Below are 23,193 nucleotides of genomic sequence, written 5' to 3'. Positions count from 1 at the left end.
TTCTTTTTGACATTTTCATACATTGTCGACTTGTATATTATAGAAGAAAAGCGAGGCGCCTACAACTTAAATTTGTCATTGATTTGTAAAATAACCGATAATGACAAATGCCGTTTAAAAACTTAAAATGACCATAGAAACCATCTTTAAAGTTTCCTTTAGCCTTCTCTCTTCATTAGGAGGGAGACTTGGAAAACAAAAGTGAACATAGGCTAATACTTAGAATGTTGTACCTAGCGTTTGTGTAATTTAATATTAATAGAAGTAAACTATGTGGGAATATAGGTTTACCAAAAATGCAATATAGCCTACATTTCAAGTTGTATGGATAATAGAAAAAAATAGACTTGCATACTGTTATTATAGATGCAATGCAGCTTGCATTTTACACATTTTAAAAGTGCACTCAGTCAGCAGTTTTATTATTTATGTTGCGCTTGTCGTCTTCGTGAAATTGATATAGAATCATGCAAAAGCAAAAATTCTCCATTACTGATGTGATGCCATTGTTGAAATGTGCATTTTATCATGTCAACACCCTTTTAAAATATGCAGTTAATTTAAAATTAAAATATCAGTAAAACATTTTAATAAGTGAAAAATTACAGCATGCACTTTTAAAAAATTATGCAAAATATGTGTACAAAATACACATTTGTATGTCTAAAAATCATATGTCTTCAAACTATTTTAATGTAGCTATTGTGGCAATGGCAAATATGAAGTCTATCCATAGTAGTACCTGGATAGATTTAAAGGGGTCATGACATGCCTTTTTTTATTATTCTAATATGTGTAATATGGTCACTTATAATCAGGGTTGGGGTGTAACGGAATACATGTAACGGATTACGTATTTAAAATACAAAATATAAGTAACTGTATTCCACTACAGTTACAGTTTAAATCATTGGTAATTAGAATACAGTTACATTCAAAAAGTATTTTGATTACTGAAGAGATTACTTTGCATTTTATTGACATTTGTTTCATTTCATATTTATTTCCCTTCCTTAGTCCAGGAAAACATTTATACATATAAATGATGCGATCCAAAGTGCATTTGAACAGCAGTGAAACACTTTCTTATGATGTGTCACATTCATACGAGCAGACAGAGAAGTAAGTTTGAAGTAAGTTTGGAGCAGAAGAAATAGAAATAAACCTTGTGTAAACTGTCAGCTTTACGCTAAGCTAAAATGCTATTTCTAGCCATTTTACATGCACATGTTACCAGGCACGATCATATTTTTTTGATCAAGAAAATTCACGTTAGATCATAATTTCTAGTAAGACCTTTGATATTAGGGAAAAAATCATAAACTTGATAATTGTCGTATCGTTTCCCTGTAAAAATATCTAAAAATCCATAAAACAATATCAATTTGATTTATCTTGTTTTAGAAACAACGCTGCATAAGATATTTAGATTTTTCAGATAATGTATTTTTAACGTGTATTTTGTCTTACTGTACTGGCAGATTTTTTATAGTCAAAACAAGTGAAAAAAATCTACCAGTGCTGAAGAAGTAATCCAAAGTAATTAGAATACGTTACTGACCTTGAGTAATCTAACTGAATACGTTACAAATTACATTTTACAGCATGTATTCTGTAATCTGTAGTGGAATACATTTCAAAAGTAACCCTCCCAACCCTGCTTATAATATTAGTAAAGTTTGTTGCTTCTCCTTTAAGACTGACAGTAAACACCCACTTTTATGATTGGCTCTCTGCTCTTGACTGACCTCCTCTCTCTTTGCCTTCATACTGCTCATCACTGCTGGGCAGAGCTACAGAAGTTAAAAAGGTCAAGTAGGCGTTGATGTGTTGTTGTGGAGGCGGTCAGATGCAAATGTCTACCACAGTGAGACATCACAATGTGCAGGAAGTAAAGAACGAGGCATTTTGGCAGCTTGGTTTCAACAAATGCACTTTTTGCAGTGAAGAGGAAGTTTTGAATTCTGAAATGTACAGAATGTTTTTTATAGTACAAAGACCTCTTATATGTCAAAAGATCAGTGAAAATGTGATTTCTCATGTCATGACCCCTTTAGTGCAATGTTAGTCTATTCTGTAGCCCTTTGCAGAATTATTCAATCCAATAGAGACAATATATTTTGCAGTTGGTGCAAAAAGCAGAATGGCCTCACTCACTTAATATTTATCAGAGACATAAAGGGAAGGGGCCAGGATGGATTTATAATGAATTTTAAATGTCTAAATTATTGTGAGGGCCAGAAAACAGAAAAGTGAAAACATCAAACATTTAAGTCCACTGGTAGAACTGCTTTATTTTCCTCTCCAAAAAGCATCACTTTACAGACATTGCCCACTTGTTCTTGAACAGAAAATAAACATCTTACAGGAACTTGCTTCTTTCAGAAACAATTGTAATTCAGTGCATTGCAATTACTCTTTGCAGTGGTCAAAGAAAAATGATCAACATTTATTAAACAGATTTGGATGAAAACTCCCATAAGGTTGAATTCTTGTTATCTTGTAGAGATCATTATTCTCCTTGCAAAAGTGAATACCCACCACATTTTGGTGCATGTTCGGTCAAAAATGTATAACACTGGGAATTAAGATTCCAATACACTACTGTGGAGACCTTGAACAAAATGGGACCAGGACAGTATCTCCTGAAAATAAGGTATGACATTTAAATTGATTTGATCAGTTTAAAAGGACATTTTTCATCAATTTGATTTAGTCTTGTGCAGTCTATTAAAATCCTCTTACGAAGTAAATTACACAGGCTCTAAAATGGTACTCCAGAGCAGAACAAAATCATAATGAGCAGATGGCAAAGTAAAGCAGATAAAGTTTTCAAAGCAATGCTATAAAAATAAAATTACCAAAAATTTATGAAAGTATAAATGTAACTAAAACACATTTTATACAGGGCATAAACAAAATGAAGATGTCCTATGCAAGACTGCATTGAAAATGTGTCATTTATTATACTTCCGCACAAAAGGATCAATCTTGCAAAATCAGACAGACCAACATAAAATAAATTCTTTGAAGCCACGCATCCTACTCCTTAGATGCAAACCAGTTTTCCTTCCAATCAACCACTTCAAAAATATAAACATTTATACAGTTGTTAAAAATTCACATTGATGTCTTCCATCTATGATCTCTAAAGTTCTTTGAAATCATGTTGGAGCGGTTTAGTAGAACCTCTTGTTTCTTTCCTGACGTTTCTGAAAGACCACTGCACCTACGACTGCACAAACCACAATTCCAAGCAGGGCACATAGCAGCAGTAGGAAGACCTTCCATCCAGTGAGGGGTGTACTTCGGAAATTTCCAGTTGGATCATCAATATTGTCTGTTCCGTGGGAGAAGATAAAAAAGAAATCAGCGGAGAATAAAATTAAACATGAAAGAGTTAACTGAAAAATCCCTTTTGCTCTGAACGTTTTCAACGTGCACTAGTGATCAGTTGTGTTACCTTTAGGGGACTTGAGGAGATTGACACTAGGCTCAATCTTTGTCCAGTCCTGGTTGTCCTCCTCAGGAGTATGTTCTACCATCAGCTGGTACATCTTCATAGAGATGATGTCATGGTTGTCTGAACAGAAGAAACACAGTGAAGCTGGGCCACAGGCATTGAGATTACCATGGACATTTAGGGGAGATATCGAAGTAATGCTTACCAGAGAGATCTCCTGTAGCTGCAGAAGCCCCAAAGTAGTAGCCTGTAGGGAGGCGGACGCCACCGATATCAATACATTCTTTCCAATCATTCCTGTCGTCCACATCCACCATAATCTGTGAAAACAGAATACTGCTGTGAGATTCTTCTCTACACATCATTCCATTAATTAAATCTGAGGGTCCAAAAGAAACTGCCTGAATGTTTTGCAATGGATTTACATTTATTGAGCCTCTTACCGTGAGTCTACCTTTGGAGTATCGAATAGCCATGTAGGTGTCATGGTCTTTATTTCTGACTTCAGCAGAGCAACCTCCTAATTCAGTGGACCGGCCGTCTTTCCCATGGTCATATGGAAGAGAACCATTATTAACCATTGCAGAAATATAGGGAAAGGAGCGCTAAAAAAAAGACACACACACAAAAACAGGGATAAAATGTTTTCAGTTATTTTTCAGTAATATAGTTAACATTAAAATGAAATGTTAATTACCAAATTATGGTACACAGTAGGCTTTAAAGAACCCCAAAAATTAAGTTCACCCAAAAATGTACTCCCTCATGCCATCCCAAATGTGCATGACTTTTTTCTGCAGAACACAAATGAAGATTTTTAGAAGAATATCTCAGACCTGTAGATCTATACAATGCAAGTGAATAGTGACCAGAACTTTGCAGCTCCTAAAAAGAAAAGAAAAGCAGCATAAAAGTTACCCATACAACCCCAGTGGTTTTATCCACGTCTTCTTAAGCGATCCAATCGATTTTGGGTGAGAATAGACCAAAATGAAACTCCTTTTTCACTATAAATCTTGACAACAGATGTCTCCTTAGGGATCATGATTTCAAGCTTGATTACACTTCCTAGCGTCATCTAAATAAATTAACTTTTCCACGACATTCTAATTTATTGAGATGCACCTGTATATAGTGAAAAAGGAGTTATGTTTTGGTCTGTTCTCACCCAAAACCAATTGGATCACTTCAGAAGACATTAATTAAACCACTGGAATCGTATAGATTACTTTTATGCTGCCTTTATGTGCTTTTTGGAGCTTCAATTTTTCACTTGCATTGTATTGACCTGCAGAGCTGAGATATGCTTCTGAAAATCTTAATTTGTGCTCTGCAGAAGAAAGTCATACATATCTGGGATGGCATGAGGGTGAGAAAATGAGAGAATTTTCATTTTTGGGTGAACTATCCCTTTAAATAATAATAATAAAAATGCTTTCTCTGTATTCATATATTAAAAAGTTTACTAACATGTCTAAAGCCAAAACAAGTAATACTGTAAATATAAAGACTTGTTGGTCAGCATAAATATATGATGGTCTTATCTTTTATACAAAATGCTTACATTTAGCGCAACAAATAATGAATTATGAAAGTTAAAAAAAAGACATAGACCACATGATGAAAGCAAAACATAGAGAAAGCATTGCTGATTTGTAGGGTTTGAAAATAATAGTTGAAAGATCATCCCAGAACATATAGTAAAACAGGATAGTAAAGTGTAGTTAAAATTAAATGTAAAGGTTTGTTCAGCATCTGGCTGCAAATACCTGGCAAATAATCTATATGTGCTCTTTTCCCAAGTGAGAACAAAGCTTGGATAGACCAGGAAGAAACCTGACATGTTGAAGGAATGGAACTCCAGTATTCTAAAAGTCCCAAACCTATTTGCTAGATTGAAGATCTAGTCTTAAATTGTTCTGATAATAAAAAAGCAAAGCTTTCATTCAAATGAAGGTACAAAAACACAAGTATTTTACATCTTTCAACTCACATCTGGAGCCTCATCTTTAGAGAAAGTGTCAATAAAAATAGCCAACCCATGGAAATTGGCACTACTGCCAAACACGGAGCCTGCAGAGAAAGAAGGACCTGTGAGTAAGGTACACTTACATCCATTCCTTGGAGGTCATTACGGAAGGTATCCACAAAAATAGCCAGGCCTACAAAATGGTCTTGGTTTCCAAAGACTGGCCCTAAATGAAAGCATGAAATAATCAACTATTTAGAAGAAGTGCAAACCATGTCACTTGCAGACGAAGCACAGACCTGTAAATTGCATACACAGATTTATATAACTTTCACATATTACAATTCAAAGCATGGAGCATGAATATGAATGTATGCATCATATGAAAGTCGTGGACAATGGCAATGGTTATAGAAAGTCCTTAGAAGGGGATCTGAACCGGCAATGTCTTCACAGTAAAGTGGCCATCAAACTTACCAGGATGTAGTCTCTCTTTTGTATACCAAACAGCAAAGCCATCTCCATGGAGATTCTTCCTTCCTGATCCATGAACTTTAAACTGCACATGCATCTCCCAATCCTTCAAATAGCATGGCTGTACAAAGAGAAAAATGCACAAATTTGTTAGTTTTTTAAATTACTTTATCAAGCTTTATAATTCCGTATGGCCAAATTACTCACCACTGTATTCCAGATAGACCCTTGTTTGCTCCGCTCGTCAGAAGTTAGGCGCACATACTGGCTAGTTACTAAAGTACTTCCCCAAAAGTCCCACTGACTAGAGGGACTTGTTCCAACACCTAAACATAAGATATATACACTGCTGGCCAAAAGTTTGGAATAATGTACAGGTTTTGCTCTTATGAAAAGAAAATAGTACTTTTATTCACCAAAGTGGCATTCAACTGATCACAATGTATAGTTTAGACATTAATAACGTGAAAAATTACTATTACAATTTGAAAAAAATGTTCAGAACTTTTTAAACTACTTCAAAGAGTTCTCATCAAAAAATCCTCCATGTGCAGCAATGACAGCTTTGCAGATCCTTGGAATTCTAGCTGTCAGTTTGTCCAGATACTCAGGTGACATTTCACCCCACACTTCCTGTAGCACTTGCCATAGACGTGGCTGTCTTGTCGGGCACTTCTCATGCACCTTACAGTCTAGCTGATCCCACAAAAGCTCAATGGGTTTAAGATCCATAACACTCTTTTCTAATTATCTGTTATCAAATGTCGGTGTTTCTTTGCCCACTCTAACCTTTTGCAATTCTTCCCATAAGGCCTGCACCCCTGAGTCTTCTCTTTACTGTTGTACATGAAACTGGTGTTGAGCGGGTAGAATTCAATGAAGCTGTCAGTTGAGGAGATGTGAGGCATCTATTTCTCAAACTAGAGACTCTGATGTACTTGTCCTCTTATTTGCACATCTGGGCCTTCCACATCTCTTTCTGTCCTTGTTAGAGCCAGTTGTCCTTTGTCTTTGAAGACTGTAGTGTACACCTTTGTATGAAATATTCCTTTTTTTTGGGGGGGGGGGGGGGGGGCAATTTCAAGCATTGCATAGCCTTCATTCCTCAAAACATTGATTGACTGACGAGTTTCTAGAGAAAGCTGTTTCTTTTTTGCTGTTTTTGACCTAATATTGACCTTAAGACATGCCAGTCTATTGTATACTGTGTCAACTCAAAAACAAACACAAAGACAATGTTAAGCTTCATTTAACGAACCAAATAGCTTTCAACTGTGTTTGATATAATGGCAAGTGATTTTCTAGTACCAAATTAGCAATTTATCATGATTACTCAAGGATAAGGTGTTGGAATTTAACATGGAAACAACATATAAAATATATAGTAGATTGATGTAAAAAAGTGATACGTTATGAGATGTCTGTCAGGATTAAAATGGGGGCTAATTTTATAGCTTTGAAATATATATATATATATATATATATATATATATATATATATATATATATATATATATATATATATAGCTTTAATAAGATCAAGACTAGATTATGGAAGTATTGTTTATGGCTCAGCGTCAAAGTCTGCGCTGGCAGTTCTAGATATTGTGCAAGCTCAAGCTTTAAGAGTTTGTCTAGGAGCAATAAGGACTACCCCAGTGTGTGCAATGCAAGTGGAAGCTGGAGAAATGCCATTGGGGTTATGCCGACCTCAGTTGGAAGCCAATTACTGAATTAATCTGAGGGGGCATAGAGATTACCACCCAAAAAAAGGGTGTTGCAAGCATGTTGGGAGAAGGAGAGGATACATAGAGAAAGATTTGGGTGGACAGGAGATCAAATAGCAAAAGATGTGAGAGTATTTGATACAGGATTTGGAGAAACTGTTGTATGGCCCATTAAACCAGTATGGGTGCTGGAGTATCCAGTCGTAGATATGGAACTACTTTAGTTTAGACAAAAACGGAAAAGTTTTTCCTTTGCATTTTTGAAAAGTTTCGCGTACAGACGACAACGTTGTCAAAACGATCCCCGTTCACACGGATCCATGAAAACTACTAAAAGCACTGTATTATGCATGCCAGGCCAGTAGTTGGCGATGTCACTTTGTAAAGAAACACTACGCGCCTGCGCACATAAGCATTCTTCCACAGAGCGCTGAATACAAACAATGAAGATGGCGAAAGCATCAAGCAATTTTGTCTGGACGGACGATGAGGTTGCTTTATTACTACAATTACTTTGCTGGAGAAGCGTCAATAAACTCAAAATCTTGAGCAGCACAAACACAGTCTTGTAGTCCGCATGCCTATAGACTTAGCTCTCAAGATTATTCAATAAACTCTGCTCATTTTTACCATCACTTCATCTCCTGCCTTCTTCTGTATTCCCCCTGCTGACTCTTGGGCTGGTAGGAGAGTAAGTTAACAAAACAAGCTGTTGATGTTGACTGGTTTTGGGTAACAGACAGAACTCTGATATATGGATATCTTCTAACGGAGAGAGAGGTCTTGTGTACACTAGATCTAACATGCATTTTCACTGTCTCATGTTTTCATATTCTAAGGTGGGTGAATGAATTGCAGGGTAAAGGTACATCAAATAAAATTAAGTAAATAAATTAATAACATTTAAAATACAAATACATTTTTCCCATCTGAATCCATACATTAATTTCAAGATTTTCAAACTGCAGGTTCTGCCTACTGTACAATGTTCACACTCCATACACAACACTCCAAATGACTAAATTGTTGATTATTGTTATTTGCACAGACACCAGTATTCATATTGATAGTTACACATCTCAATACGCATTCGCATGTCGTCATCGTTTTCACAAATTCGCGTTTTTGTATGTTTACACGGAGACAATAACGGCATCGTTTTCAAAAACTTGCACTTTGAAACCTGTTTTCAAAAGTTTGCATTTTCAGGCCCCAAAACGCCATTGTCGTGTAAACAAACAGCCAAAACGCATAAAAAGTTTTCCGTTTTTAGTTGAAAACTTTGTCATGTAAACAGCCCCAGTGTCTATGCTGTTGAATTATTTGCCATTTTTATGGCAGTAGAATGGATTGAACAAGCCAGGAGTAACACATTTTTAGTATGCAGTGATTCTATAGCTGCTCTTGTAAGCACTGAATCAGGGGCAACCAGAAATCATCAGGATCTGCTCTATGAAATCTTGTTTAGCTATTCAAGATTAACTAGGCAGGGGAAAAATGTTACATTCATGTGGGTACCAGCTCATTCAGGTATCCAGGGCAATGAGAGAGCAGACAAAATGGTGAAAAAAGCAGTCAAAAAAGAAAATGTTGAATTTAATATTAAATTATCAAAATCAGAAGGGCAAAGCATTGTATGGAGGAAAATAATTCAAAAATGGCAACAACAGTGGGATAATGCAGTAAAAGGGAGACAATACGAAGCACAGTAGGGATTGTAAGAAATAAAGGAGTAGGAGAGAGCAAGTAATAATAAGCAGGCTAAGAATGGGACATAGCAACCTTAATGGTGCACTTCGCATCATGGGAAAACATCCAACAGGTCTGTGCACTCAGTGCCTGGAATATGAGACAGTGGAACAGATTCTTACGTCATGTGAGAAATTCAATCAAGAAAGACAAGAATTGTTGATACAGCTATGGGAAATGGGATGGACAGAGGTCAATATTAAAGGTATACTAGAATGTGCAGACAGTAAACAAGGTAGGAAGTGTCTATTTAATAAAAAATAAAATAAAAAAAAAGACTGGACTGGACACGCGACTTTAAATAAATGGACTCTATGTAAGTGGAGAACAGATGGCAGTAATGCAACAATCTGGATGCCAACTACCATAAAATCCCAAAGAAGAAGAAAAAAAGGTGTTGGAGTGATGGCTGCTGGAAATGGGACCTGTTTAGATCTGATCAAAAATGACTTTTTTCAAATAGTGATGGTGCTGTTGTTTTACATCAGTAATGTACTGACTATACTTTGTGATCAGTTGAACGCCACTTTGGTGAATGAAAGAACCAATTTCCTTCCGAAAGCAAAATCTGTACATTATTCCAAACTTTTGGCTGCCAGTGTAAATGGTCATATAATTTCTGCAACATTTATTCACAATGTATTTGATGTTAGCCACAAGCCTATGTGCAATATAATGCATATACAATATACAGTACAATAGTTATTACACTTTCTAAGCAATCCAAGATCTTTTCTACAGTTAAATAGTATCTTGACAATTTGCATGCTCTGTAAGGGAAAAGTAGATTCTTTTACAACCTGGAAACTTTTATCAATTCAAACTGACTTCACCTGTTCAAATAAAGGAGCTCCCTGCATAGTTTTGTTTGCATTGAGTTGTATTCCTTCAGGATCATGCAACTTTACAGAGCAACTCTCTGCTGTGGCATACTTCTACCCATGATTATATTTTCCCATTAAAATACATATCCCACGACATAAAAGACTAACATAGTTGAAATTCTACTCTAGATAGTGGAGTGACAACTTAACATACATCAGTGATTGTGTGGCTAAATGACGACAACAACCCACATTAGGTGAGTGCACACTAGCAGGCAGCTACTCACCCTGATATGGCTTAATGAGCGAGTGCTCGCGCTTTAGGTACTCCGCATTGCCGTCTGTTATATCTGAATATACAGAGGAAAAATGAAGTAACCATAAAAGTAAGAATATTCTGTGACACATTTTACGTGTAACACTTGGTTGAGAGTGAAGCCATAAAGCTGACGGGATTCTTTCTCGTGCCATTTTTTCAGCGTCTTCCTTCCTCAATATGTACTTCCACTTCCTGTGAGAAGACGCTGGCGGTGTCTCAAAGCTCTAATGAGGTGTCTTTCCTTTCTAGGTGGAGTGTTGATGTTTTAATTCGTTTTCGGTCCGTCCGCGCTCTTTTTCTATGTAAACATGGGATATAGACGATCGTCTTTGACTGTAGACGCAGTGTGAAGTTAAAACATAACTTAAATAGTTAAAATCACGTCTCGAGACACCAGCGTTCGTCGCTGCGTCTAGTTTTATCAGCGCAAATACGGTATGAACGGCCTCCTAAACAGCATCTTTGGGCGCCTTTCGAGTCAAAAGTTTAAGCCTTTTGAACACGTTGCATTTTTTGACGCGTTTTGTTAAACTAGGTTTTGAGACGCAACCATTGTCTTTCAAGTCCTCTTTTGTCTCAAAATTAAGAGAAGTAACATTTCTGAACTGTGAACTCTACGTTCACTTTACAACTTCGGAAGGTTGCTGGCGGTATATTTATAAAAAAAAAAAAAATTTTTTTTAAAAAATAGAATAAAATCCTTTAGATGCACAGACATATGGGGAATACATTGTTAGTTATTTTATTTTAAAGCTTTGTTAGCATCCAACATTATTTTTGTATGATTAAAGTTCTATATATTTGGATAACATGCACACTTCATTTCTTATAATTTCTTTCACTTGAAAGAAAATGTGACAGTCAGGACTATAATCTGATTATATTACTAATACTTCTGACTAAAATCCGATTATATTACTAATACTTATGATAAAAATCTGATTGTGATTTGAAACTGTACCTATACTTTTAACCTTAGAAGATTAATTTATCCTGTAAAATGTAAGACTATTAACTTAAAAGTAAAACATAAAAATGCACACTAAAAATATAAAGTAAGCAATTATTTACTGAAAAGTACAGTTTTATTTCAAAAATACATTTTACAGCCAAAGCACCTATTAAGGTGGCTTAATAACAATATTTAATTTACATGCACGTGTCAAATTTAGCATCATCAACTTCATAAATCAGTACTTGCTCAAGGACCTTGTCCTTATTCTTGCAAATGTCACATAATGCAAATATACAATAAATGCACAGCAAATGCACTTGATGAAAAACAAAAACATACTGTATCTTAACAAACATTAAAAATGCACAGCATCCATTTCATTTGGCCACATATATACAGTATGAATAATTTATCAGTAGGCAGGAATGCCGCAGGTAAGAATGCTTGAATAAGTTCCAGGTTGTTCATGTTTTCATTACTTGAAGGGTGCTTAGCAACATAACAAATAAAGAGCATATTATATTATGTAAGCTTTTTCCCACTGCAGTGCTCTGCATGATCGTCAGTGAGGGTTTGGGCATATTCTGAATCCCAGTCCCTATGGAAAATATTACGTAATTGGCTTTGAATGGTTTGCTGACCCCACCCTACTGCAGAACCTGTCTGATTCACCACAAGCCCAACCCCTGCCGTCTGGGTGAAATAATTATCAGACCAGTTGGATGTGCCTGTAAAACATGAAATACATAATCAATCATCAGAGCAAGATTACTATTTTGACATTCACACTGTTTCAAAACTTCACAGTGTTTCAATTGTACAGCTTATCATGTAGGACTGTTACTGTTGGCAGGCATTTTTTTGAGGCAACGCCAAACCTGCTTTCAAGTGGCAGCAATATGGATTGTCCTTTGAAAAGAAGCATGCTGGTGAGATCATGCTATGAAACTGGCACATGTATAAGGGAAACAACCAACATACCAATATAAACAACTCGATCAGTCACCATGTACTTGGCATGGTTGACACGTGCAAACGGAATCGTCTTCTGCTCTTGTGTTGAAGGCACTTCGAAAACTTTCTGGGAACCGCAAGTTTTTTTTTTAGTCATTAAATCACCAGTCATTCCCGATTTAAAAAAATAAATTTGGAAAATGTAAAGAACATACAGAAACTTACAATATGAATGTTGCAGCTCAGCGGAGGCTTGTTAAGGACTGATAAAGACTGTAGAAAGACAAACATGGCACCAGGTGAGTGATTCCAACAACTGACCAACAGTTTCACCTCAACACCTCTTGCACAAGCAGCCTCACGGAGCGCCGAGTCGATGGCAGGCCAGAACCTAAACAACGGAACAGTCATTATCATTAAAACATGAAGAACACCATAACAATATTTCACAAGCTATTATGCACAATATAAATGCACATTGTCCCACACAAAAACGTATTTCAAATGACAGAATTATTGTATCCCTACTCAAATATCAAGAGGTAAAGATTACCGGATGGGCTCTGTGAACTGGGACATGGGAAGGTAGTCCATCACAGACACATAGATAAACTGCTCAGCATCAGCAATTACAGAAAGGATGCTTGAGAGATCATCAGAACGTCCATATGATGATAAAGGAGGAGGAGAACTCTAAAATAATAATTCCATATAACAGGTGTCAGTAACACACTGTATTGGTCTGCATATACTGAAAATGCTTGTGTCATGTTCAGAAATGAATAAAACAAGAAGTAGGCCACATATACTGTCCATGCACTGCATTTACAAAACGACAAAATATTCTGATTCTCTTAAGTGAAAATATGGTGAAATAAGAAAATTCTCAAGAAAATCAATTCAGTTCAAGAAAGCAGAAAATGAGTGAACTTGTGAACAGGTTAGAATGGGTTTGGATAAAACTGTATAGAAAGACATGCAATGGCAAAACATCTATTATGATTATGGTGGACATAAAACAGTTAAAGGGACAGTTCAACCACAAATGAAAATTCTGTCATCATTTACTCACCCTCATGTCTTTCCAAACCCATATGACTTTCTTTTTCCCATGGAATCCATGAGAATCTTTAAAGAATGTTGAGAAACTGTTCTTCCCATACAATGAAAGTATAAATTGACTAAAGTCATCTTTACACTGCAAAGGTGGCTCAGAATTGGCACTGAAGTGGCATTTTAGTGTATTTACACAGATTGCTTAATGTTGCTCAGAGGTGGCATAAAAGTATTTACACAGCAATTACAATTGCATAAATAATGTTATAAGATTAAAATTATACTTTGAAATATAAAGCTAATTTATTAAATAGATGCTCTATCAGGACAACAACACAGTTTAAGTCTGCTCTGAGATATATATGCTCTCTCAGAACTGCTTTTGATACGAGGGGCTGAGGCGGGTCAGAGCAGGCATAATTTAGTTTGGCTTTTATGCCAGACTGCATCTTTACACAGAATTTTGAGCAGGAACAGAGCAGTCTTAACAAGGTTGTGTAAAGACGCCCTAAGGTTGTCAATCCCTTTAATTCTGCCTAACATCTCCTATTGTGTTTCACAAAAATAAAGACATGAGGTGAGTAAATACCGACAGAATTTTCATTTTTGGGTGAACTATCCCTATAAACAAACAAAGTCAACTTGTGAGAGAAACACAACTCACAGACAAATAGACACGTGCAGGGACACCGTTGAATTTAACAGCTAATGGGTACTTAGAACTAGAGAGGGCGGAGAACCGGCCAGGCCAGAAAGGAGGTAGCGATCCATTCTTCTGAGAACCAGTCTCCCAGTAAATGTCAAATATCCGTGAGGCGTCCTGTGCTAGACAGCTACAGTCTTCTACAGACACTCCAACCTCTTTGACCTGCCAGACATTTTCATTATAAAGGTCAGCATATGCACTGCACGCATTTGTTATTAACTTTATTGAGGATTTTATATTGGGTTAACTGCTATTTTGACTTTCAAGTCCAACATTTCACAAAGGAGCCATAGTATTTCTAGTCCAATTAAATTAACTGGGTGATCTGATAATTTACTTGATTTACATACTGTATAATCAATAGGAAAAGGATGCACAGTGTTGATAGTTTTAGAAGTACCTGGGTAAGGGAACGCCAGTCCATGTTTGCACTCCCTACGTACATGTGTTTCTTATCCACAACCCATAGTTTGGTGTGCAAAATGCCCCCAGTGATACTCTGTAGGTCAACTTCCCTGACCTCAGCTCCTGAGAGAAAAAATAAAGCAAGAGAAAAAAAGGTTACATTCCAAATATGAATCAATCATTTATCAATCTCAATATATTTGTTTTAACATGCTGTATGCAAAAGTGAAACCCTGTTGTACCTGTTGCTACCAGTTCATCTGTGTCTTCAATGTATGGCTGAGGGGCGTTCACCGCAATCTTTAACTTCACTCCTTTGGGTTCCAGCTGCTTTAGTTTGTTGAACACTTTTTTGCCCTTTAGAAAATATATGACTGCGTTGACCCTTCGCTAAGCCTGCCTTAAATGCGCTTCTGACAAATCTTGTGTTGGCAACTGTTGCCCTGCCGCCATTACTCTGACATGTGATAGCTACAGTATTTTACAATGAAAGCCTATGGGAGTAATGTGTGTTTGAGTACTTTTAAGGGGGATTTTATCAAAATAATCAAAAAATTGTAAAACACGTTGTTGTCGGGTCATTTGTAATAGTTACACGAGTTACCCACAGAGGCTACCCGCAGTGTTTTTCTTTCTTTTTTCAAAATAATCTTTAAATAAATCTGGAGAAGAGCATGATTTGGATTAAGCTCTGTCAGCCCTCATTCCTAAATGAACATTTAGCATCTGCAACTACACCTACATTTGCTACAAGGTAATTAAAGCAAATAACTGAACGTTAATTAATTTATGTATTGATTCAAGTCATAGTAAAAGCGATAGTAATTAAACAGTCCACAGGATCAAAATGAGTGTGTTATGAGATGTTATAAACAGCTCTGTTCACTTACACTTATGTTATTAGATGTGTAATCGCTTTTAAATGAATATTTTATCTTTTCAAGTGACTGTAATAATTGTCTGCCTTGATTCTGATTCACAGTCTGCAGTTTTTAACCAAATTACTGTGTAATTTAACAAATTCTTTTCCAAAAAACTTCATATAATTATGCATTACAATATCACTCTTCATACCAGCCCATGTAAAAAATATTATCCATTCCGTTTATGAGAATATTTAGCCAAAAACCACATCGTTCACGGCAGTCTCCCATTCATTCCAATGGGGCATTCTGCAGAGCTTGTCAGAGCGAGCAATCGTAACCAAGGTAGGCAGAGCATAGCGAAGGGTCAATTGCCTTCCCATATAACAGAACCAGTGGTGCGCAGAACACATTATCAAAGTAAACAAAATTAGTAACACCCTATTTTAATGCAAAATACATAGTAAAATGTCCATGACCCAACATACCAGCACAGACGAGGGCTCTGTAAGACCAAGGTCTGAGTCTCGGAGTGTGAAATAGAACGCAGCAATGTGGACAGAGCTGTTTGCTCCATTTAGTAGGTTAGTCCAAGCCTCAGAGATGCTTGGTAGGTGTGGTGAGCCAGAGGGTAGACCTTCAGGGATGCTTTCAACAAGAGTGAACCTTATAAGGAACAATTCGAAACACGTTTACAACCTTTACATTTCAAAGTTGCCATTTCAAGACTTCAGAAATATGAAGATAAACTGCTTTCTCACCTACAGTCAGTGGTGCATGTCTCTTGAGGCAGCCATAAACTTTCCAGCCAGTGCAGCTCCAATTGTGACATTAGGTGTGACACAGATTTAGGGATTCCATACTGCCAGATGTGTAGTCCAAATCCACCCAAAAGGAGGAGTATGGAGGGCAAGAGAAAGAAAAGAGCTAAGCTCCCTCCTTTTCCTTGCTAAAACCAGATAAAATGAATGATTAAAAGAGTTACTGTTTACTTATGCAAACATCTTCCCTGCCAAACATGATATACCAAGACCTCAGAAAGTGATGAAATGACTTTGGCTGTTTAATTTCACTCATCCCCTTCTGCTGAAAGTGTTTTTAATGGCAAAACAGAAATGCATCTATGCAAGTACACTTCAAATTAGTCCTGAGAAAGACATTTCAAGCGCAACAAGAAGCCATTCCCAATGAGTATTACTAATGAGATTTTTACATTTTCTAAAGAAAATGTGAGATTCCAGAGACTATTTAGCCTGAGATGGTCCACTGGTATTAAAATGAATGGGAGAAATTGGAACGCCCAACAGATGTAGAAAAGGAAGTCCCACCTAACTGGTTAAAGAGCCAATCACCTTTAAGATACAGACATCGCCTGTCAGTCAGCTAGAGAACACACATGCGCATTAGCTGAACCAGCCTGAAAAATAGCATTTTTAGCGTGATCTGTGCTAGAGAAGCACAATTTATGATACCACTGTTGTCAGATTTTACTGCTGATTTTATATACGTTTTTTGATCGAAATCTCGACCAACCATTTTGGAGATTTCGGTCTTTCCCCATTCAAGTAGATAGGAGCTGTACTTTTATGCCGCTTGTTTAAATAGAAAAAAGCTGCCCAGCCTACTCGGGATTGTCCAGTTATGGCCGCCGAGTAACTAACTTGCCTTGAAAGGGACTATGGCGATGCGTGAACCAAATGACACTAATTATGAATGCATGTTATGAAATATGATACACCCTACCTTTGAAGGTGTGCACATTCTGGTCTTGCTGTGTGTTGTGTGAGTTGTATCAGCAGTTTTGCTTTTCTGTCCTGTTTCTTCAAGGCATTTTACTGAGTCTTTCCTATCTGATGATTTATGCATCTTAGCAGTTTTATCTTGACCTCTATGTGTCCAACCATCAGCTTTATCTAGAACAGAGCACTGTTTCACATCATTCTCTGTTACACAATTTTCTTCTACCATTTGTGATGGGTATACCGTCTCTTTCACGCTTCCCTTTTCAAAGTCTTCTACCACAGTATCTTCACAAACTTGATCAGAGAACTCAACGGAGGAGCAAGAGCTCAGCTGATCTACAGCTGCAACCTGTGCAGATATTGGTTCATCTTCAGAAGGGGTCTCTCCACTTACAGTCTCAAATTCATTAACTGGCTCTACGACGAGATTAGAGGTTACAGAGGTCTCATGGATGTTCTTGAGTGGGGGCCGTTGCAGTGGCATTTCAACCTGATCAGAGTCCTTTGTAATCTCAGATGTTTGATCAAGGGAATGATCACTTCTCGGAGCTAAAGTACTGGAGGTGTTATCTGAGATATCGCAGCTTGTGTGCAAATGAGCTGATGGGATGGGCAGTGCTGTTTCTCTCCCCCCATATACTGATATTTTTGCCTTTCCAGCTTCTACAGAGCCAGCTTTCTCTTTTTGGCCCTGTTGACTGGATCCATCCGTCTTGGGTGAGGTGGATGACTCTGCAGTCTGGACGGTGACTCGCTTGCGGGCCAGGGAGCTTTGAAAGGTAGGAATGCGGGACACTGGGGTTCTCCCTGATTTACGCGATTCTTCTCCATCCTCTTTCCTCTCAGATGTTGCCTTATCATTGTCTTCCTCACCTAACAAATGTTCAGCTGACCTAAAATGCACATCCTCAGGTTCCTATAACATAAATAGAATTCAAACACATGATAATATATTGTTTGAGTGTATACATCTGTACTGTATGTATTGTCTGAGTGCAAGTAATGTAGCACTGTTTTGAGTTTATACAAATTTTTTTTTTTTACTTAGTATATTTTTTAAATGGTAATAACATAGTAATATAATGTGCTGTTTTCAGATAATATGAGTAACACTCAATCATCAGCATTTCACTTGATCTCTATTAACCTTAAAAACGATTAAAATGAAAAACGATTGATTTATTTAAAAAGATCAGGAAGGTACATGTGTCAACATGAATGCAACAAACATAAACGCAAAAACCGCTAAAGAAAGCAATTTGAAACCGTTTTTTATACCCTTTGACAGCAAGTTTTGAGCCTTGAGTTAGCACGGAAGCTACTCACCATGACCACAGCCGTCAGCCGAGAATAACCCCACACAACTCCTTAACTAGTTTAAAAGGTTATAAAATAAATATTTCCAAACCAAATATCTGACAGTCTGTACGAGGAGATAAACTTGATATCTGTGTCTGCGACGTGGCTGCAGAACTTACTGCACACAGTGCGGTACTGTGAAGAAAAGAGAGAGAGAGAGCGAGAGAGAGAGAGAGAGAGAGAGAGAGACCTAACACAATCATGAGTTCATGTATTATTAGTACCTACCCACCTCTGACTCACAGCCTCTGAGTTTGTACGCACCGCTCCTGCGATCCATCCTCAAAGAGACTGACAAAATCCAGGATTAAAGTTATTAAATCACCAGTTATAAATAAAGTATATAAACTGTCTCAAACACATACAGTCTTATTATTTAAAACAGGACCTATATTCACACTATTTTATTTCGAGTAATGAAATACAGTCATAAACGGCGATGACAGTTACAAAAATGACGGTTTAAATGACAGTTAGGTGGCTAAAATCAGAGATTATGCCACTTCTATTAAAATGAATGGGAGAAATTTGAACGCTCAACCAAGGGGCGCCGAGCGCTCAACGGATGTAGAAAGGAAGTCCCGCCTTACAGTTAAAAGAGCCAATCACCTTATAGATACGGACATCACCTGTCAATCAATTCTAGAACGCGCATGCGCATTAGCTATACAAGCCGGAAAAATTGCGGGTTTATTTATTTATTTATTTATTTTTGCGCAATATGAGGTAAAGAATCACAATTTATGATACCAGTATTATCAGAGTTGATTGATGATTTGAAATATGTTCGTTGATCGTAATCTTGACCAACCGTTTTTGAGATTTTGGTCTTTCTCCATTCAAGTAGATAGGAGCTGCACTGACATAACTGGAAATAGCCTCCCGAGAGTGTTCCACAAATGGCCGACAGTGGACTGACTTGCTAGAAAGACTTTGCTAAAATTGAACTAACCGTTTCCTGTTCTCAGTGTCAACTGACCTTATTCACACTAGCGCCATCTTTGAATTTGAATGGGAATGACAACGAGGCTGTGAGGGACAGACGTGCAGTCTCTTCAATGGGCTATACTGCAGTTTAAAGTGTTTTTGGATCGTTCCTGAGACAAAACATTGATAAAATATCTGTCCAAGAACATTCAGTATACAAAGAACTCCAGACAACATGAGTTGTGGAAAATCAGATGTGATCTAGGAGCTTTATACAGATTTATGCAGATTTTATACTCTATATATTTTCTGTGCCATTAGCGTCACCAAATGGAATTACAAAAATAAAGGTTGTTTTCAAACATTGCCATTGGCCAAAAAAAAAAAAAAAAAACAAACAAACAAAAAAACAAACAGATAATGCCGCCCCAAACCCACACCATTGGTTGAGCCATTGTTGCTGTGTCAAGCTGGACAGGTCGCTCAAACAAACTGGGCAAATTTGGAAATCTCTGCAGAGTCACGACTCACAGTGTTTACACATTTTGTGGAAATCAACCTCTGAATGGCTTACTTAGTTGCCTCTATACATTAGGATGAGATAGGAGAAAATATTTTAACATCGAAAAAATTAAATCACTTTAAAATTATCCTAAAATTTCTTCCTTCAGCTAAGGAGTTATCAAAGTATAGTATAGGGTTAAGTTTAGGGTTTGGGGTTAGGTTTAGTACCTCCAAATACCATATAATAAGCTACTATTGACTGTTTCACGTGTGTTAATACTTGAGATTTGATAACAGTGTAATTCTGCTATACAAAAATTTCATTAATGTGATAAGAAAACGCTTTAACTTCAGCAGCCCTATAAATAATATCATTTTTACAATCAGTGTTCACAATGAAGGGTCGTTTTTATTGTTAACATTGAACAGTTGTCACAGTACAGGTGCATCTCAATAAATTAGAATGTCGTGGAAAAGTTCATTTATTTCAGTAATTCAACTCAAATTGTGAAACTTGTGTATTAAATAAATTCAGTGCACATAGACTGAAGTAGTTTAAGTCTTTGGTTCTTTTAATTGTGATGATTTTGGCTCACATTTAACAAAAACCCACCAATTCACCATCTCAAAAAATTAGAATACATCATAAGACCAATAAAAAAAACATTTTTAGTGAATTGTTGGCCTTCTGGAAAGTATGTTCATTTACTGTATATGTACTCAATACTTGGTAGGGGCTCCTTTTGCTTTAATTACTGCCTCAATTCGGCGTGGCATGGAGGTGATCAGTTTGTGGCACTGCCGAGGTGGTATGGAAGCCCAGGTTTCTTTGACAGTGGCCTTCAGCTCAATCTGCATTTTTGGTCTCTTGTTTCTCATTTTCCTCTTGACAATACCCCATAGATTCTCTATGGGGTTCAGGTCTGGTGAGTTTGCTGGCCAGTCAAGCACACCAACACCATGGTCATTTAACCAACTTTTGGTGCTTTTAGCAGTGTGGGCAGGTGCCAAATCCTGCTGGAAAATGAAATCAGCATCTTTAAAAAGCTGGTCAGCAGAAGGAAGCATGAAGTGCTCCAAAATTTCTTGGTAAACGGGTGCAGTGACTTTGGTTTTCAAAAAACACAATGGACCAACACCAGCAGATGATATTGCACCCCAAATCATCACAGACTGTGGAAACTTAACACTGGACTTCAAGCAACTTGGGCTATGAGCTTCTCCACCCTTTCTCCAGACTCTAGGACCTTGGTTTCCAAATGAAATACAAAACTTGCTCTCATCTGAAAAGAGGACTTTGGACCACTGGGCAACAGTCCAGTTCTTCTTCTCCTTAGCCCAGGTAAGACGCCTCTGACGTTGTCTGTGGTTCTGGAGTGGCTTAACAAGAGGAATACGACAACTGTAGCCAAATTCCTTGACATGTCTGTGTGTGGTGGCTTGATGCCTTGACCCCAGCCTCAGTCCATTCCTTGTGAAGTTCACCCAAATTCTTGAATCGATTTTGCTTGACAATCATAATGCTGCGGTTCTCTTGGTTGGTTGTGCATCTTTTTCCTTCCACAACTCAACTTTCTGTTAACATGCTTGGATACAGCACTCTGTGAACAGCCAGCTTCTTTGGCAATGAATGTTTGTGGCTTACCCTCCTTGTGAAGGGTGTCAATGATTGTCTTCTGGACAACTGTCAGATCAGCAGTCTTCCCCATGATTGTGTAGCCTAGTGAACCAAACTGAGAGACCATTTTGAAGGCTCAGGAAACCTTTGCAGGTGTTTTGAGTTGATTAGCTGATTGGTATGTCACCATATTCTAATTTTTTGAGATAGTGAATTGGTGGGTTTTTGCTAAATGTGAGCCAAAATCATCACAATTAAAAGAACCAAAGACTTAAACTACTTCAGTCTGTGTGCATTGAATTTATTTAATACACGAGTTTCACAATTTGAGTTGAATTACTGAAATAAATGAACTTTTCCACGACATTCTAATTTATTGAGATGCACCTGTACATGTGGATAACCAATACCAAATGAGTAACAAGGAAATATAAATCAAAGTAAGGAAAGATGAAAAAAAAAAGACAAAGAAAGAAGGCAATACAAATATGGTAATTTATACATAAACCAGAGTAAAGAGTTTAAAGCTGAGCATATTGCAGTTGTTCTTAATGGTTCTGTGTAAACAGATTGATATTATAATTACATATTGTTTTATTTCTTTTAAGAAAATAGAAAACAATCCACATTTATGTGTTTATTTACATTTATACATTATTCTTATACATTATTTATACATTATACATTAAAAATATACAATTATGAATGTAAAATTTGCTTAGAAAATTAATTACATAGATATATACACTGGCGGCCAAAAGTTTGGAATAATGTACAGATTTTGCTCTTATGGAAAAAACACTGGTAATTTTATTCACCAAAGTGGCATTCAACTGATCACAATGTATAGTCAGGACATTAATAACGTGAAAAATTACTATTACAATTTGAAAAAAAAATGCTGAACTTCTTAAACTACTTCAAAGAGTTCTCACCAAAAAAATCCTCCATGTGCAGCAATTTACAGATCCTTGTTATTCTAGTTGTCAGTTTGTCCAGATACTCAGGTGACATTTCATCCCACACTTCCTGTAGCACTTGCCATAGATGTGGCTGTCTTGTCGGGCAATTCTCACACACCTTACAGTCTAGCTGAACCCACAAAAGCTCAATGGGGTTAAGATCCATTACACTCTTTTCCAATTATCTGTTGTCCAGTGTCTGTGTTTCTTTGTCCACTCTAACCTTTTCTTTTTGCTTTTCTGTTTCAAAAGTGGCTTTTTCTTTGCAATTCTTCCCATAAGGCCTGCACCCCTGAGTCTTCTCTTTACTGTTGTACATGAAACTGGTGTTGAGCAGGTAGAATTCAATGAAGCTGTCAGCTGAGGACATGTGAGACATCTATTTCTCAAACTAGAGACTCTGATGTACTTATCCTCTTGTTTAATTGCACATCTGGCCTTCCACATCTCTTTCTGTCCTTGTTAGATCAAGTTGTCCTTTGTCTTTGAAGACTGTAGTGTACACCTTTGTATGAAACTTCAGTTTTTTGGCCATTTCAAGCATTGTATACCCTTCATTCCTCAAAACATTGATTGATGAGTTTCTAGAGAAAGCTGTTTCTTTTTTGCCATTTTTG

General features: G+C 37.0%; 2 protein-coding genes across 4 annotated transcripts; both read right to left on the bottom strand.

Annotated features, from left to right (window-relative positions):
• Nucleotides 1-2,274: 2,274 nt before the first annotated feature.
• LOC127418000 (vesicular integral-membrane protein VIP36-like) lies at nt 2,275-10,869 on the bottom strand. 2 transcript variants are annotated; one of them, XM_051658309.1, is made up of 8 exons: nt 10,494-10,869; nt 6,114-6,232; nt 5,910-6,027; nt 5,457-5,536; nt 3,907-4,068; nt 3,669-3,783; nt 3,464-3,583; nt 2,275-3,340 (listed from the first exon to the last, which is right to left on the bottom strand). In XM_051658309.1, exons 1-8 carry the CDS (start codon nt 10,675-10,677, stop codon nt 3,180-3,182), a joined length of 1,059 nt encoding a protein of 352 aa, XP_051514269.1. In that variant the 5' UTR covers nt 10,678-10,869; the 3' UTR covers nt 2,275-3,179. The 2 variants fall into 2 exon arrangements, with proteins under 2 accessions (XP_051514269.1, XP_051514268.1); XM_051658308.1 differs by lacking the exon at nt 5,457-5,536 and adding an exon at nt 5,576-5,658 and having other exon boundaries at nt 10,494-10,819.
• A 725-nt stretch (nt 10,870-11,594) lies between these two features.
• On the bottom strand, nt 11,595-19,691 carry LOC127417987 (5'-3' exonuclease PLD3-like). 2 transcript variants are annotated; one of them, XM_051658288.1, is made up of 12 exons: nt 19,377-19,691; nt 18,798-18,856; nt 17,208-18,122; nt 16,226-16,413; nt 15,953-16,130; nt 14,844-14,958; nt 14,597-14,724; nt 14,155-14,358; nt 12,988-13,127; nt 12,660-12,825; nt 12,462-12,561; nt 11,595-12,208 (listed from the first exon to the last, which is right to left on the bottom strand). In XM_051658288.1, exons 1-12 carry the CDS (start codon nt 19,402-19,404, stop codon nt 12,003-12,005), a joined length of 2,427 nt encoding a protein of 808 aa, XP_051514248.1. In that variant the 5' UTR covers nt 19,405-19,691; the 3' UTR covers nt 11,595-12,002. The 2 variants fall into 2 exon arrangements, with proteins under 2 accessions (XP_051514248.1, XP_051514249.1); XM_051658289.1 differs by lacking the exons at nt 18,798-18,856; nt 19,377-19,691 and adding an exon at nt 18,533-18,736.
• Between the last annotated feature and the right edge of the window lie 3,502 nt (nt 19,692-23,193).

This window comes from Myxocyprinus asiaticus, chromosome 27 (assembly GCF_019703515.2).
Source record: "Myxocyprinus asiaticus isolate MX2 ecotype Aquarium Trade chromosome 27, UBuf_Myxa_2, whole genome shotgun sequence".
NCBI classification, from domain to species: Eukaryota; Metazoa; Chordata; class Actinopteri; order Cypriniformes; family Catostomidae; genus Myxocyprinus; species Myxocyprinus asiaticus.
The sequence above is the reverse complement of the archived record's forward strand: the minus strand, read 5'-3'. Positions and strand labels throughout refer to the sequence as shown.

Bases quoted from the DNA above. Each gene is read 5' to 3' on its own strand.
- LOC127418000 (XM_051658308.1), bottom strand. From the start codon at position 10,677: ATGGCACGAGAAAGAATCCCGTCAGCTTTATGGCTTCACTCTCAACCA. The intron at 6,233-10,493 runs GTGAGTAGCTGC...TCTTATGTTTAG, and splicing joins GCTCATTAAGCCATATCAGG to GTGTTGGAACAAGTCCCTCT. The intron at 5,659-5,909 runs GTAAGTTTGATG...GCTTTCATTTAG, and splicing joins AAAAGAGAGACTACATCCTG to GGCCAGTCTTTGGAAACCAA.
- LOC127417987 (XM_051658288.1), bottom strand. From the start codon at position 19,404: ATGGAGAAAGACCAAAATCTCAAAAACG. The intron at 18,123-18,797 runs GTGGGTAGGTAC...TTTATGTTATAG, and splicing joins TCAGAGGCTGTGAGTCAGAG to GAACCTGAGGATGTGCATTT. The intron at 16,131-16,225 runs GTGAGAAAGCAG...GTTCCTTATAAG, and splicing joins ACATGCACCACTGACTGTAG to GTTCACTCTTGTTGAAAGCA.